Genomic DNA, 16,443 nt, shown 5'->3' on the forward strand with positions numbered 1-16,443 from the left:
AGCAACTAGAAATGTGCAGCAGAGTACCTATGCCCTAAGTTGGAACAGTTGGTCCCCGTTTGAAAGGGAATCATTGGCAGACCCTGAACTTAAGGGCTAGGGAGAGTCCCTCCCCCTTTCCCTTGGATCCTCTGGGTGCAACCGTTGTTTGCGCGCCAACCGGGCACTACGCCTCCTTTCCGCGCCCTCCATTTGGCGCCACTCTCTGCGTCAGTGTCGCGCATCCAGCAAGTCTGCTTCCCATGCTCTGTCACTCCCAGGACTGCTATCTAAGCTAGGAATGTCAGTGGGAGGAATCTCTGTCAGCTGTTGGCCCTGGGAAAGATGAGCATGCTCCTCTCTGGGATTCCTAATCTGGGATTCTATGGGCTCAGTATCCACCCTGACAAGGTGTCCCCCAGGCAAGAAACCTGCAAAGTTTCTGAAGGATATACATACATGCATTCTAATTTAGACTAGAGTTTATTTACATTTCATCAATGTCAGTAGCAGGGGAACATGGGTGGGAAGGTGCTATTGCACTCATGTCCTGCTTGTGGGTTTCAATGGGCATCTCGTTGGCCACTGTGTGAACAGAATGCGGGACTAGATGGACCTTGGTCTGATGCAGCATGTCTCTTCTTATGTTCTTAAATAGAGGGTGCCTCTGAGCATATGCAGAATATTTTTCTTTCACTACTGAATGCTTACATTCTCCCCCTATCAATTCTGTTCCCCTCCATGCAACCATCCCTGCACATCCTACCATCCTCCAGCAACTCTTCATCAAAACAGATGTCTTTTTTTGTGCAACTCCTCTCTACCTCCTCCTTCTTATGCACAAGGTCTCATTGTATCTTCCTCTCCATAACTTCATTTGCGCCAAGACTTCACCAGGATTCAGCCAATGAGTCTGTTTTCAAAACTAGGGCTCAGTTATGGAGAAACTCTGAGCATGCATTAAGTGCCTTTCCCTCACCACTGAAGCTAGAGTTCATGCAAAAAAAAACATGCAATGACAAAACATGCATAGGACTGAGCTGAAAGGGTAGTCAATTCATTAGACAGAATATGCTCAGAGGCACTGTATTAAGCCTGCAGTACCATGCTCACAACTCAGGACTTATTTCTGAGTAAACATGCAGAACATCAAGGTGCAAACCTCCCTGCAAAAGTAACTTGTGCCGGAATCCTATGCACGCTTTCCTGAGGGTAAGCCTCATTAAACATAATGGGGCTTCTGAGTAGGCATACATAGGCTTGTATAAATGAGCAGCATTTATCTCCCCTCCACTTAAAAAACAAACCAAAAACTCCTATTTTTTATTAAAGTTTTCTGTTCATAGGAACCTGCCTTATGCTGAGTCAGACCCTGGGTCCATCTAGCCCAGTACTGTTGACACTGACTGGCAGCAGCGGCTCTCCAGGGTTTCAGGCAGGATTCTTTCCTAGCCCTACCTGGAGATGCTGGGGATCGACCCTGGGCCCTTCTGCATGCCAAGCAGGTGCTCTGCCACGGAGCTACAGCCCTTCCTATTGCTGGATAATGGCAACTGACAGACAAAACAGCCCCAGTTTTGTTTCTCTGCAACCATGTGAACCCACTCTTCTCAAAGACTGGAGTGAAGAGAAGGAGAAAAAACAACTCTCTTGTCTGTTTGTATAAAGTCAAATACAGTTCAGAACTTCTCTTGCCCGCCGAAGAGAATTCTGTTTAAGAATTCCCCAAGATATGCTCTGGGTGGAATAAATAAGAGACAGAAAGAACAGGATAGGGGAGGGAAGAAGAAAAGAAGAATGGTGATTGGAAATGTGCACGGGGGTGGGGGGTAGAGAGACTTCCCTAAGACAAGTGGCTCCTTTCTGAGAGGTAGTACTTCAGAGTAATTTAGGAGATTGTGGAGGGTTTATAAGGATTGCACATACTTAATGAACTTTATGAGGTGAGGTGGCTGAGGGCTTTTTCTAGATTTTAAAAATGGTAGAACCTATTTAAAAGTCCCAGCAGTTTCTCAATCATGACGCCACATAGTCCTAACCCTCCCTTTGGGATTATTTCAGTCCTACAGCTATTTAGGAGAAATTAAAGTGGAGGGGGAGAAAGAAGTTTGTGGAGACTGATTGGATCCTTTGCTGTACTGAAGCTACTAAACTTCTGCAGAATCCAAAGGTTCCAGTTCGGGGCAGTAAAATCAGATGCTGTGTGAAATGCCAGTATTTCACATGGAGCTCTTTCTTCCCTTCCTTCTCCCTCTTCAAAATTTCATTGCAGGCAAACTCACAACAGTGAGCATGTAAGAGCAGAAAAGAAGTTTTTTGAACCTCAAAACCCCCCCCATACCAGAGATTAGGGATAGTGACCTCCTAATGGTCACCTTAAACACCTTCTGATTAGTATCTCTAATCCCCTGGGTGACCTGACAGTTTTTACTTTTTGTTTTAGACTCTGAGAAAAGGGAAATATACGCATGGCTAACGCAAAAGTCACTAGACCTAACTGTCTGAACATTGGCAGGCTCAGGCATCTCTATGGGGGCTGGCAGGCCCCCAAATTCCATGCATGTATCTGGAAGCACAAAAAAAAATGTAGCTCTTCGCTATGATGGATTTTCTTGAAAATAACAAATTTTACCAGTGACTAACACAAAAGCCACTGGACCTAACTGTCTGAAATTTGGCAGATTCAGTCAGTTCCATGGGGGCTACCAAGCCTCCAAATTTCATGTATTTATCACACAAACTAAAAACATTATGACCGTTTTTGTTTTCCAGCGCAAGTCAATGGGAAAATGTTTTAAAAATGGCAATTAGGACAGTTCAAAAGATCCAGGGCCCAGCTTGAAAGATCCGGGGCTCGTGCCTAGGTGGACTCTCCTCTAACAACACCCCTGGGTACAACAAAACACCTGATAAGGCAGTTGTATATATTGTTGTTAAAAACAAGTAATTTTGCCGTTTTCAGAAGAAATAGCAGAGGCAATTGAGACACTAAGACTCAGTAATGGAGACCCACTAAAGCTTCTGGAGTAATTTATCCTCTAGATTAAATTTCTGCTAACTTAAAAACCTGCTAATATTCAATTTTAATGGTATTTGACTCTCCAGAAATGGTTTATTTATAATCTGATGCAAGACATTTGTTGCAGCTGTATAGAACATATGTAGATTTTAAACACACAATCTCAACGTGTTCTTTTATACAAAGCTTTTGGAGAACTCTACTCCATCAGATTAATGAAATTATGCATAGATTATTCAATATATCAAGCTTCCGAAGTGGTGCTATTATATTATCTTGTAGGAATTCTCAAGATACTGATTTAGAGTTAGTAGTGCATTTTCAACTGGAAGAAAGCAGTGGCACGTCCAGTATCAGAGTGCTTTATAAGGATCTGAAACACTGCTTGGGAGTAAGCCCCACTGAACTCAACTGGATTTGGTTTTAAGTAAACATGCATAGGATTGCACTGTAAATGAGGAACCATACTGAACTGCAAACATTCACCGAAATACAATTGTAATATTTTGAAATACATTTCAAGATCCTGTTTCAAGATCTTGTTTTTTCCCCATTATATACTGTGCTTTGTGCTTTCCCCCTTCATATATATGCTTGCAATTTTCTTCTTTTCTAAATAAAAATTAAACAGATTAAGTAGACTTAAATTATGCAAACTGGGCAGACTTGAATATTGTATAGAGATTGCAGAGTTTACCTTGTCTTGGTACAGAATTTAAATTCCCTGAACTCAGTTTTTTTTAATTAAAGTGCAGAGTACACACAACTTTGACTTAAACTGTTGGAGGTGTTGGAGCACTTCCTTGCTTCCTGGTTTGTGCCATGCACCCCATCCAGCAATAAAACACAGAAAACAAAATAGGAAGTAGAACGGTTACTTAATTTAAAAGCAGTCCGAAATAAAGATACAGGGACTGACACAGCACTGTAACCAGAAGCTTGATTAAAAGAGAACAAGGAGAGAGATTTAAACAAAGAAAAGCGAACGTTTCCCTCAACGATTTTTAAGAGAAGACAACTTTATGGCTCTTATTTCTCACACTGGCCTTCTTTTTAGGAGGCAAAATATTAGCGAAATTTAACTTTGCATCAACCTTGCCTACTCCATGGAGAGGCCACAGAGGCTCTGACGGTTTGTGTAACAGTCACAACTCCTGCTTTATGGGATCTAATGCATCTGCGTCATGTCCTAACTGCAACGCATATCTAGATCTGGGAATCAATCCGAGATGGCTCAGATAGGTTTTGCATCAGCAGATCCATCTACCCTGTAAACAACATGCACAAAGTGAACTCTTGGAATAAGTTCAGCAAGATGTAAAAATGTAAAGTAACAGGACAGAGCTGAAAACAATTGAGCAAAAGGGTATTTACATATGTAAATCTTTGTTTCAGTTTCATGACCAGCTACCCTTTCGTAGCACATTGCAATCACTGCAACTGTGCCAGCTTTTTAAAGCAGATTCTACTACACCAGTGGTTTTCAGATATATTGTCTTCAACGAACTCTTTCATTACCGATGCATTTGCCAAGGAAGCCCCTGCATGTCACTGTGGAACTCCTCTGCACTGCAGAAGATTCCGGGGTACAATCTCAGCTCCTGCAGAGCAACATCCATGCCTTGCTGGGGGCTTTACCACACCAGGCTTTTTATTCCACAATTTATCGGGGCTTCTGCTTCTGGTTTCTGTGGGGGATTAAAGATCAGCTCCTTACAAGGGCTGACACACGCAACAAGATCTCTGCAGCTTTGGGGTGGAGAGCAAGAGAGCGAGCTGTGAATCAGTGGGTCTCCTGATCCAAGTCTCTCTCTCGCTCTGCAAAATGGCATGGGGCATCATTGCTGTCAGTTGTTTAGGGGGGGAGGGGGGGTTGCTGTCTTCTTCTTCCTCCGCCGCCAGCTTCACGCTCGCTTTGAGCCTCTCCTAGCCCAGCCAAGAAGACTCTCCTCCCAGCGCAGGTAAAGAGGCAGATATGCTGGAGGAGGGATAGGGGGGGAAAGGGGGCAGTTGTGATTTTCCTGCTCAGGCCCAATGGCTTCTCCTTTCCAGGCTGTGGTTATAGTGGAACCACACAATTACACATGGCCATTAAAACAGATTCACATTTAAAAAGGGCATTATCTCTGATCTTTTAAAAAGTGGGATAACGTTCAAAAACTGCTGGATGTGCCCTGGAGGTTGGCAATGTTGTGAAAAGGGCCTGCAAACTTCCATGAGTCACCCACCGCAAGTGCACGATAAAAGCCTCGTGTGAAGGAGCCCTGGGTCTCACCACTGCCCTGTGTATACTGCAGAACATACCCAGCTACTCCCTGGAGCGATGCATAGTATGAGAAGATCAAGAGGTGGTGAACAAGCTCTCAGGAAAAATTGAATTGCTATTGCTGACTTTCTCGTTGAGGAACCCCTGATAAGCTCCCAAGGAACTCCAAGTTCATCATGGCCTGGAGGGTTTCCTGAAACACTGTTTGAAAGCCACTGTACTAGTTTACACAGCTGGGCAAAAGCACTTCCTCACTTCAGGACTGTAACCTAGACAGTGCATCTGTTTATCCAACTCACCCATCCCTGCAAGTGACAATAGCTTGGTTCACACATAACGATAACCCATGGGTTATTTAAACCATGGTTGTCGGGGCCTCACGGCAGCAAGTAAGTGTGCTGCTTCCTGCCCACTCTTCACTTCCGCTTTGCATCCACTTTCATAAACAACCCAGGAGTGCCCCACTTCTGGGTTGCTTGTTGTGATGTCTGAACCTGGAACTCTGGGTTGTTGAAGGTCAAACAACCCAGAGTTTAAAGCCAACAACAAACCATGGGTTCAAAGCAGAAGCAGTGAGCGTGCGAGAGGTAGCGTGTTTGCTCACTCCAACGAGCCCCATGAATTAGCGTTGCGTACGACCCAGGTCCCCTTCATGGATCACTGCCTTGTTGTGGCGAAGGGGATTGCGTAACTCAGTGAAGCCATAAGCTATGCCGTGCAGGGCCACCCAAGACGGACAGGTCATGGCAGAGAGTTCTGACAAAATGTGGTCCACTGGAGAAGGAAATGGCAACCCACTCCAGTATTCTTGCCAAGAAAACCCCATGGAATGTATCACAAGGCTAAAAGATATGACGCCGGAAGATGAGCCCCTCAGGTCGGAAGGTGTCCAATATGCTACTGGGGAAGAGCAGAGGGTATTTCCAAGTAGCGCCAGAAAGAGTGAAGCGGCTGGGCCAAACCCGAAAGGACACTCAGCTGTGGATGTGTCTGGCGGTGAAAAGAACATCCGATGCTGTAAAGAACAATATTGTTTAGGAACCTGGAATGTCAGATCAATGAATCAAGGTAAGCTGGAGGTGGTCAAACAGGAGATGGCAAGATTGAACATCGACATCTTGGGAATCAGCGAACTCAAATGGACAGGCATGGGCGAATTTAATTCAGGTGACCATCATATCTACTATTGTGGGCAAGAATCCCTTAGAAGAAATGGAGTAGCACTCATAGTCAACAAAAGGGTGGGAAAAGCAGTACTGGGGTACAATCTTAAAAATGATAGAATGATCTCAGTACGAATCCAAGGCAAACCATTCAACATCACAGTAATTCAAGTCTATGCCCCAACCACTGAGGCCGAAGAAGCTGAGGTTGATCGGTTCTATGAAGACCTACAACACCTTCTAGAACTAACACCAAAAAAAGATGTCCTCTTCATCATAGGGGATTGGAATGCTAAAGTAGGAAGTCAAGAAATCACTGGGATAACAGGCAAGCATGGCCTTGGTGTACAAAATGAAGCAGGACAAAAGCTAATAGAGTTTTGCCAAGAGAACATGCTGATCATAGCAAACACTCTTTTCCAACAGCACAAGAGGCGACTCTACACATGGACGTCACCAGATGGTCAATATCGAAATCAGATTGATTATGTCCTTTGCAGCCAAAGATGGAGAAGCTCCATACAGTCAGTAAAAACAAGACCTGGAGCTGACTGTGGCTCAGATCATGAGCTGCTTCTTGCAAAATTTCGGCTTAAATTGAAGAACGTAGGGAAAACCACTAAACCTTTCAGGTATGACCTAAATCATATCCCTGATGAATATACAGTGGAGGTGAGGAATAGATTTCAGGGATTAGACCTGATAGACAGAGTGCCTGAGGAACTATGGACGGAGGTCCGTAACATTGTTCAGGAGGCAGCAACGAAATCCGTCCCAAAGAAAAAGAAATGCAAGAAAGCCAAGTGGCTGTCTGAGGAGGCTTTACAAGTAGCTCACGAAAGAAGGGAAGCGAAAAGCAAGGGAGAAAGGGGAAGATATACCGAACTGAATGCAGAGTTCCAGAGAATAGCAAGGAGAGACAAGAAGGCCTTCTTAAATGAACAATGCAAAGAAATCGAGAAAAACAACAGAATGGGAAAGACTAGAGATCTCTTCAAGAAAATCGGAGATCTCAAGGGAACGTTTTGTGCAAAGACGGGCATGATAAAGGACAAAGAAGGCAGGGACCTAACAGAAGCAGATGAGATTAAGAAGAGGTGGCAAGAATACACAGAAGAACTATACAGGAAAGATCTGAATGTCCCAGATAGCCATGATAGTGCGGTCACTGAACTTGAGCCGGACATCCTCGAGAGTGAAGTCAAGTGGGCCTTAGGAAGCATTAGTAACAACAAAGCTAGCGGAGATGACAGTATTCCAGCCGAGCTATTTAAAATGCTAAAAGGTGATGCTGTTAAAGTGCTGCATTCAATATGCCAACAAATCTGGAACACTCAACAATGGCCGCAAGACTGGAAAAGGTCAGTTTACATTCCAATTCCAAAGAAGGGCAACGCCAAAGAGTGTTCAAACTACCGCACAATTGCGCTCATTTCACATGCCAGCAAGGTGATGCTCAAAATCCTACAAGCTAGGCTTCAGCAGTATGCGAACCGAGAACTACCGGAAGTACAAGCTGGGTTTCGAAGAGGCAGAGGAACTAGAGATCAAATCGCCAACATTCGCTGCATCATGGAGAAAGCAAGAGAATTCCAGAAAAACGTCTATTTCTGCTTCATTGACTACGCTAAAGCCTTTGATTGTGTGGATCACAACAAACTGTGGCAAATTCTTAAAGTGATGGGAGTACCAGACCACCTTACCTGTCTCCTGAGAAACCTGTACGAGGGTCAAGAAGCAACAGGAAGAACCAGAGATGGAACAACCGATTGGTTCAAAATTGGGAAAGGAGTACGACAAGGCTGCATATTGTCACCCTGCTTATTTAACTTATATGCAGAGTACATCATGAGAAATGCCGGGTTGGATGAATCAGAGGTCGGAATTAAGATTGCCGGGAGAATTATCAACAACCTCCGATATGCAGACGATACCACCCTAATGGCAGAAAGTGAAGAGGATCTCAAGAGCCTCTTGTTGAGGGTGAAAGAGGAGAGTGCAAAAGCTGGTTTGAAACTCAACATTAAAAAAACTAAGATCATGTCATCTGGCCCTATCACTTCCTAGCATATAGAAGGGGAAGAAATGGAAGCAGTGACAGATTTTACTTTCTTGGGCTCCAAGATCACCGCAGACGGTGACTGTAGCCATGAAATTAAAAGACGCTTGCTCCTTGGGAGGAAAGCTATGGCAAACCTAGACAGCATAGTAAGAAGCAGAGACATCACCTTGCCGACAAAGGTCCGTCTAATCAAAGCTATGGTTTTCCCAGTAGTAATGTATGGCTGTGAGAGCTGGACTATAAGGAAGGCTGAGCGCCGAAGAATTGATGCTTTCGAACTGTGGTGCTGGAGAAGACTCTTACGAGTCCCCTGGACTGCAAGGAGGTCAAATCAGTCCATCCTAAAGGAAATCAACCCTGACTGCTCATTGGAAGGACAGATAATGAAGCTGAAGCTCCAATATTTTGGCCACCTAATGCGAAGAGAAAACTCCCTGGAAAAGACCCTGATGCTGGGCAAGATTGAAGGCAAAAGGAGAAGGGGACGGCAGAGGATGAGATGGCTAGATAGCATCACCGATGCAATGAATATGAACTTGAGCACGCTCCGGGAGAGAGCGCAGGACAGGAAGGCCTGGCGTGCTATGGTCCATGGGGTCACGAAGAGTCGGACACGACTGAACGACTGAACAACAACAACAACAACGACCCAGGTCACTGTAAACCATAGCTTCTCCCACTCTGTTTCAATCCTGTTGCCCACCCTCACCAGCTGGAGCTAACAGGTTTCACATATTGCTCCATAACAGCAGAGAAGAGGCTGAATAACTGCAGGAGCAGCTGCTGTTGCATTGTCTTTTGTACCTAAGAAGCTGTTCAACAGACAATGTCAGAGTTGCAATGAGTCACTACTTTAAGGACCAAAGTAGGGCCTGTGAACCTAGGTCTCTGCTGAACATCTACACAGTGTTGAGGAGTACGATTTGGAGGGAAGCAGCAAGCTGCTAGGGAAGGATGCTTAACCCTTCCTTTACCAGCACTTCTCCCCTGCACTTCCCTCCCCTGGCTACTCCTCTCCCAGCCACAGCAAGCACATGCCTGGGTACCCCAGATGGAAGAAGAGCAGCTGGAGGAGTGAAGAGGGAGAAGTGGTAGGTGGAAGGAGAACTAAGCATCATTCCCCCACCTACCACTCGTTCCCTCTGAATTGCACTCCCTGCTGCTCTTTAGATGTTTGGCCAAGATCCAGTTCCCAGATCCTGGTCTGCCACGGAATGACAATTTTGGCTTTCAGTCAAAGAATATGGTGACACATGCCTCCGTGGAGAAGAACAGATTATTTGGAACCAATGTGTAGATGCCCTAATCTAGCAAGAACTGGCAGACTAACTAGCAGTTCTGGAAAACTCGATAGTCCAGTGGTGTCTACTATGTAGCTAGTGTGCTGTTCATGCAGCCTATTGTCCCCATGGTAATAATCACTTGCCTAGAGTTCTGACTTCCCTGCCCTGGAATGCCCTGTTTTTGCCACTCTGCGCTCCTCTTCCAGGCGCAGAGCACAGGGCCGTTCTGTGCTGCCTACAAGGCAGCGGGGGGGGGGGGGGGTCGGTTCGCCGAAACTGACATATCCTATGGCCGTCTAGCCGCTGACTAGCGGCCATAGGATTGTGCCCTAAGAGAAGTATGTATATATTGTTATGCAGCCTTTACTCCCCCTAAATAATTTCTAAAATCTATGTAATAAGAACACTTTTATAGAAAGACTAGAGATGTAAAATGTCTGGAAATAATGACGCCATGGGGGAAAATATTTTCTTAATCCTCTCTGCAAGATTCCCAGCATAGTTTGTTCTTGAATTCTTTATTAAAATTATTGATCTAAAATATATTTTACTGTCATAGACATTTATGCTCAGTTTCCCAACGTGTGAGTAGAGTCACTATTGTGCATTCTTGACAGTAAATATGCATTCTTGACAACTTGGGTTTTGTTCTATAGAGTTCTATGTTTCTGATGCTGTAGCAGTCATTTAATGTAGTTCTAATCTATTCAGACATTAATTACAAATTTACTGAGTTTACTTTTAAAAGTTTTAAAATATAATGATAATTTTATGAGCAAACTAAGTCATACATAAAATAACTTTAGGAACAGAAAGGCTGCTTTATGTTCCTAAAGCAGCCCTCCCCAACTAGGTGCCCTCCGGATGTTTTGGAGTACAGTGCCCAGCATTCCTTACCATTGGCTATGCTATCTGAGGTTGATGGGAGCCAAAGTCCAAAATATCTGGAGGGCATCAGGTTGTGGAAGGCTGTCTTAAAGCAACAAAGTGACTTTACATCTGTAAAGAGCACTAAAAGAATAGTATTGTTTATTTTTCAATTTTTCCAAAATTTCCCATTTTTTCCCATGGCCTCAAAATTTCCAGAAATTTTACATCTCTAGATATAGTTTTTAGAAATAATTAAAATAATAAACAAACTTACAAAAATATATGCTTAATTATTTTGCAATTTGGAGCTCCATCTCAAATGCTGAGTATATTTGCAATCTTGTTTGAATAAAAACTAAAGATATTCTTTTGCTTCATAAGCATACCAAATAGTATTTTAGATATTAGCTGCTAGGTTATGCATAACAGGATGGATCCAAGGTTTCCTTCCTTGGAAGGGAGGTCATTTTTGGATCCAACCCCTGTGCATAATTTAAAATTTAGGTTTGATAAGTCAGTATTATTATTATTACTATTATTTATTTATTCAATTTATAACCCACCTATATACGAATAGTCTAGGCAGTGTACAAAGTTAAAAACAATTTAACAAAACAATCCAATAATAAAAACAACACAGTTTAAAAACAGTATACAAGAGTCAGCAAAAGTAACAAGAGTTCTAAAGAGGGAAGGCCTGCTGGAATAATAGAGTCTTTAATTCCTGCTTAAAAACCTTCAAAGAGATCAGCCGCTTTTCAACCAGCAGGTCATTCCACAACTGAGGGGCAGCAAAAGAAAAGGTCCTCTTGCATGTGTGAGGCTGGTAATCTCACATTAGGCAGCTGCAGCAGAGGAGTTTAGGTGGGGGACTGGGATGTAGAGGAGAAGGCGCTCCATAAAGTACCTTGGACCTAGATGATGGAAGGCCTTAAAGGTAAGAACCAGCACTTTATATTTTGCTTGGAAACAAACTAGCAGCCAGCATTGCACTATTTCCCCCCAACGTCTTTTTCCTCCCTAGAAAACAGGAACCAGATACCAGTCTCCATTTCTTTCCTCCTACCCCTCTGGCTTCAAATATTTCAAAATATTCACATTTCTACAGTGTCTCTGAAGAAAGGGGTTCCACGGCTAGTTCTTCACAACTGTATGAAACACCGAGGTTTACAAGAATTACTGTACTGACACAATTTGGGGACATTCAGTGCACCTTCCCTATGGCGTTCCTCAACAAGGCGGCTTCAAATGAATTACTATTTGGTTCAGAGAGCCAGCTGGACTTCTCCCTTAAGCAGCAGCTGTAGGTTTCTGTCATGTCTGGGTGGGGAAAAAACCCCTGTTGACTCTACTAAGTCAGCCAATCCCATACAGAGCTCCCTTCTCCAGAGTTGCAACATGTCAGACAGCTGGAGCTCATTAATTATCTGGCACAAATATGACCTAAGGAGAATTAAGAGCATAAGACCGGCATTGCAAGCTTAGCGGGTTCAAATCAGACTTGGAAGTAGCTACTTCCTTGAGCTTGATAGAGCACACACATCAAGAGGCTTCCCACCCTGCCCTGTTTTGCAGAAGAGAGTTCATGTCCTTTTTAATTATGTCTTTCAAATATTATCAGATTAGGGAGCTGCGACAGCAGATGTACATTTAATGAGACCACTGAAAGTAGCTGCTCTCATTATATAAATGCAGCTTGGTGGTTTTCACTCTGTGTTCCAGGGAACTTTGGAGGTGTCGGAAACTTATTGAAGGCTGTCCAATAAGAAGAGCAACAGTTATGGAGGAGCTCCCCAGAAAGACAGGTCGTGCACCACTACTGATTGTCTCAAGCAATGCGTAGTTGCAAAGGCATGCTGGGTTTGCTCAAGAACACACTCAATGCAGGCGGATTTGTGATGTGCCCTGGGTGCCACGTGAAAGCCAACATAGAAACTTCAAAAACCATTGATATAGCTAGATGGAACCCAAAAGGAAATCTTGCCAAACCCTGTGGCACAGCTCGCCTATAATACATCAGTTGTCCACTGAGCAATCATCACAGCCTAAAATACAGCGTCAAAAAAGCACAGAACAGATGTACGATGGACAGATGATTACAGCGCAAGTAACTACAGATCAGGGGTAGGCAACCTTTTTGGGCCCATGGGCACATTTGGCAATTTGATAAACTGCTGTGGCACCACCACAAAATTGCTGCCATGGGAGGCATGGCTAGTCACAAAGGACAAGTAACTTGCCTAAAAGACTGAGTACAAGTCACAGGTGGGCTCTGAGACCCAACACAGTAAAGAACTCCTCTGAACCCACATTTTCAGTGCCACAGAAACTGATTGCACAGAAGGCAAACCTTTTTTCTCCTCCCCCACCCCCTGCCAGTGAACGTATTCCCGTCTCTTTTCTCTCTCTCACTCTGGATCACCACCCACAGATGCTCCCTCCCTCCCTCCCTGCTGTCTCTCACACACATGCTCCCATGCTCCATCCTTTCTCCTCCATCCATTCACACACAAGCACCTCATGTATCCATCATCCATGCATACATACCAACGTATCTGCAGACACACATGTCCCTCCCTTTTCCTCCTCACTGCAAGCACACGAAAAACCATACTTACTCTTTTTCAGGATCCTTCCAACCCCCCTGAAAAATCCTCTGTCTTTCTCACACACATGCAGCCCCCATCCATGGAGACATACAAGCAGGCTACCCTCCCCCACCCGCCCTGCTCCCCGGGTGCTCCCAGCTGGCTCTCCCAGCCCCACTGGCTTCCTGCTGGTCTCCCTGCCCCCCCGTCCCGCTGGCTTACTGCTGCCCATCCTAGCCCCTCCCAGCGCTCTCTTGAGCTTCCCTGCCTGCAGCTTGACAGAAGTGACAGGGGTCCCTTTTTCTTCCCCCCCTTCTTTTTCTTGGTGGCTGGGGGCACCGCAGAGGAAAGCGGCTCCAGCCATGTTTATTACCTAAGAATGTTTCTGAGCCTCCATGTGGCTCAGAGGCGTTCATGGGAAATGAAGAAGGTAGTAGCTGCAGGCTCTCACTTTGCGTTGACATGATCCCAGCTGGCAGTAAAGAAGTATGTCAATTAAAAAAATAAGTGGGAGGTGCAGGGCAACTCAGGGGGCATGAAGCAAGGTGTCTTGGGGCACACTGGTGTCCACGGGCAGCACGTTGCCTACCCCTGCTGTCGATGGTTTAAAATGAGCCAGCCAGCTTGTATACCACAAGGAAAGTGCAATTTGCATCCAGTTTATTTTACATTCCAACCAACCCCAAGGCAGCCCAATCTCTACATATTCTCACTTCACCCCCTCATCCCCGTTTCAGTACAGTGTTCAATCTGACGCATTTCAAAGGCTCTAAATGTCAATGGTGAAAACGCAGTGGACTCATGCGTGAATCTGCATTGCACTGAAAGTTAAGAGATGGGACATTACCATTGAAGCAGTAGGATGGTGAGTATTCCTTCCTGTCTTTTTTTTTCCTATGAGATGCAGAGAATAGAAGGATGCAGACGGAGCAAGAATCACCCACATAGAAACTCTCCTTGCTTCAGTGATTGCTTTGCTATAGGACAGGTTTAACAAGAAAAAGGTAAGATTTCCCCCCTAGAAGGAAGAAGAAGAGAGGAAAAAAAACAGAAGGAAGAATGGATTGAAAGGAAGGATAGACAAGGGGGGGGGGCAGAGAGAAAACCAATTGTCAAGAAAGCAAAGAAATAAGAACGTTTTCTTAGCAGGCTTTAACAACTCCTCACATACAATCCTTCCAAGAAAAATACCATGTGAATAATTTAGGGTCATTGCTGCAATGTTGCATACTTAACTGGTAAAAGCAGTACAGCCCATGGATGTAAAAACACACACACAAGGCATCCTACTATAATGAAGTTAACCAAGCTGAATGCTTTGTTGACAAATTAGGTCATGACATTGGATAACTTTGATATGACCTTTGTAACATAATGGGAGAAGCAACTGCACAATTACGTCCTGTATTCACTTCACTTGTATATGCTTACTATTATCCATCCTCCTCCTTTTTCTTCCAAGCTATACAAATGTATTTTTCAAAGAATCCCATGAGGGCTCCGAACCCAAAACATTAAAACAAGCTCTGTTGAAGTCAATAGAACTTATTTCAAAATAAAGCACTTTTGGATCAGGATACCATTATTTCTACAAAAATGTAGATTGTATATGAACAACTCCATAGGAAAAGAACCAGACACCTATTTTTCAGCCACAGAAGAACACAATTAAGTGCTCATACATGCCATCCTATGCTGCTGAAGGAAACTGCAAGATTTAAAAAGGACAAGATAGAACTTTGATTCCACAGACCCCACTAAGCATTTGCGATCTTGTTAAGTCATGGTTAGTAGGAACCATTAGCAAAGCCTACTCAGAGATGCCTTCGGTGGCTTTTCAAGCAGCATCAGATGGCAAGGATCAACACAACATACAAGGAGCAGATATATGTAACCCAGTGTTTCCCAAACTGTATGGACTGAAGCGTGCCTTGAAAAATTAAGTCACCATATTCAATACTGGACGCATACTACTCAATGCCCCTGTACAGAGAAGCCCATGCAGCACTGAGCCTCACTCTGCCAAAAGATGGAGCAGTGACATCATTCCAACGAAAGGAGCAAAGGCAGCTAGCGTTCTCTAACACAGGCAGTGCTGTACCAGACAGACTCCTGGCAAACCTAGAAGCATCACCATTGCCAAGAAGGCTTTTCTCATCCCTGAGCCCAGACTAATTAGGCAAAAAGAAATGTGGGATGCCAGGAAGCAATATTAATTGGGCTATTCTGCATTGGCTAGGAGGATTCCTGCCCATTGTTCTGGGAGCTGACTAAGAAAATATACATGATCTTTTTGAATATAAGGGTGAAGTGTGCCTCTTAATTTTAATCTCGGAAAAAAGAAACTGTGCGGCAGTTCAGCAGAATAATTTCATAAATTCTTGACTGAAATCACATTCAAAACAAGGCTGTCTAATCAGCTAAGACAGCCCATTTATGTACAGAATTTAGAACAAATAGTTCCTCCATGGGAAGCAGATATTACTAAGCTTGAGAGTGTTGCATTATGCAGGTGTACACGGCCTACGAAACTGGCACATGAGATCTTCATCTTCATGGCTCATGATTTTTAAAGGAAGCTTACAATAGAGATTTATTCTGCTTCCTACTATTCCTGTCTATGCAAACATCATTTGTCTTCACAAGGCTTATGAAGACATGAACAGATAACTACGCACAGGCAACCAATCTCTGCAAGTTCACAGTAGCTCTTGGTGCAGCGGGCTCTGTATAAACTAGAGGACACAACTGAACTTTCCAATATGTTGCGTAATCACCCTCTACCAAAAGGATGGACCAATTTTAAGCCTAACATATTTATTACAAATTATAACAATATGCTATGTTACAGCTCTCCAGTCAGTGCTACAGAACTAACTGCAGTCTACTCTATTATAATACAAGCCAAGTATCAGGTGCCACAGGACTTGAACGAGGAGCCCTGGTGATCTGGCACTAGTTATCTACATAACCAGGGATGCTGATCAGAGAAGGGGATTGCAGGCAGTTCTAGCTTGCACAAAAGCCCCACATCCTAACACTCCTAGATCTGCAGTTATCCTTCAGTCAACTGGTTGTTTAGGGAGGCCATGAACTGCTCCCTCTGCACCACCAGACCATTGGCCTTTAGTCTGCCTCCCTGTCCACCCACCCAAGCTACCTGCCTACCCTTCAGCCTAAACAACTGACGTGTAGACATTTTCCTGTGCAGCT

The 16,443-nt window shown here is 44.1% G+C and overlaps 1 protein-coding gene across 3 annotated transcripts in view; it reads right to left on the reverse strand.

Moving 5' to 3' along the window:
* B4GALT1 (beta-1,4-galactosyltransferase 1) overlaps positions 1-16,443 on the reverse strand; it is a 76,350-nt gene that overhangs the window by 21,601 nt on the left and 38,306 nt on the right. For 2 of the 3 annotated variants that reach the window (XM_084835019.1, XM_084835021.1), the window contains exon 3: positions 14,078-14,248. The exons of the other annotated variant lie outside the window; for it this stretch is intronic. In XM_084835019.1, coding sequence (XP_084691145.1) covers positions 14,078-14,248 — 171 coding nt within the window. The remainder of the gene's footprint in view (positions 1-14,077; positions 14,249-16,443) is intronic. 3 annotated transcript variants of the gene reach the window in all.

The sequence above is a fragment of the Heloderma suspectum genome, chromosome 2 (genome assembly GCF_057233095.1).
Source record: "Heloderma suspectum isolate Gila_16-S chromosome 2, 16-S_ref, whole genome shotgun sequence".
Classification (NCBI taxonomy): Eukaryota; Metazoa; Chordata; class Lepidosauria; order Squamata; family Helodermatidae; genus Heloderma; species Heloderma suspectum.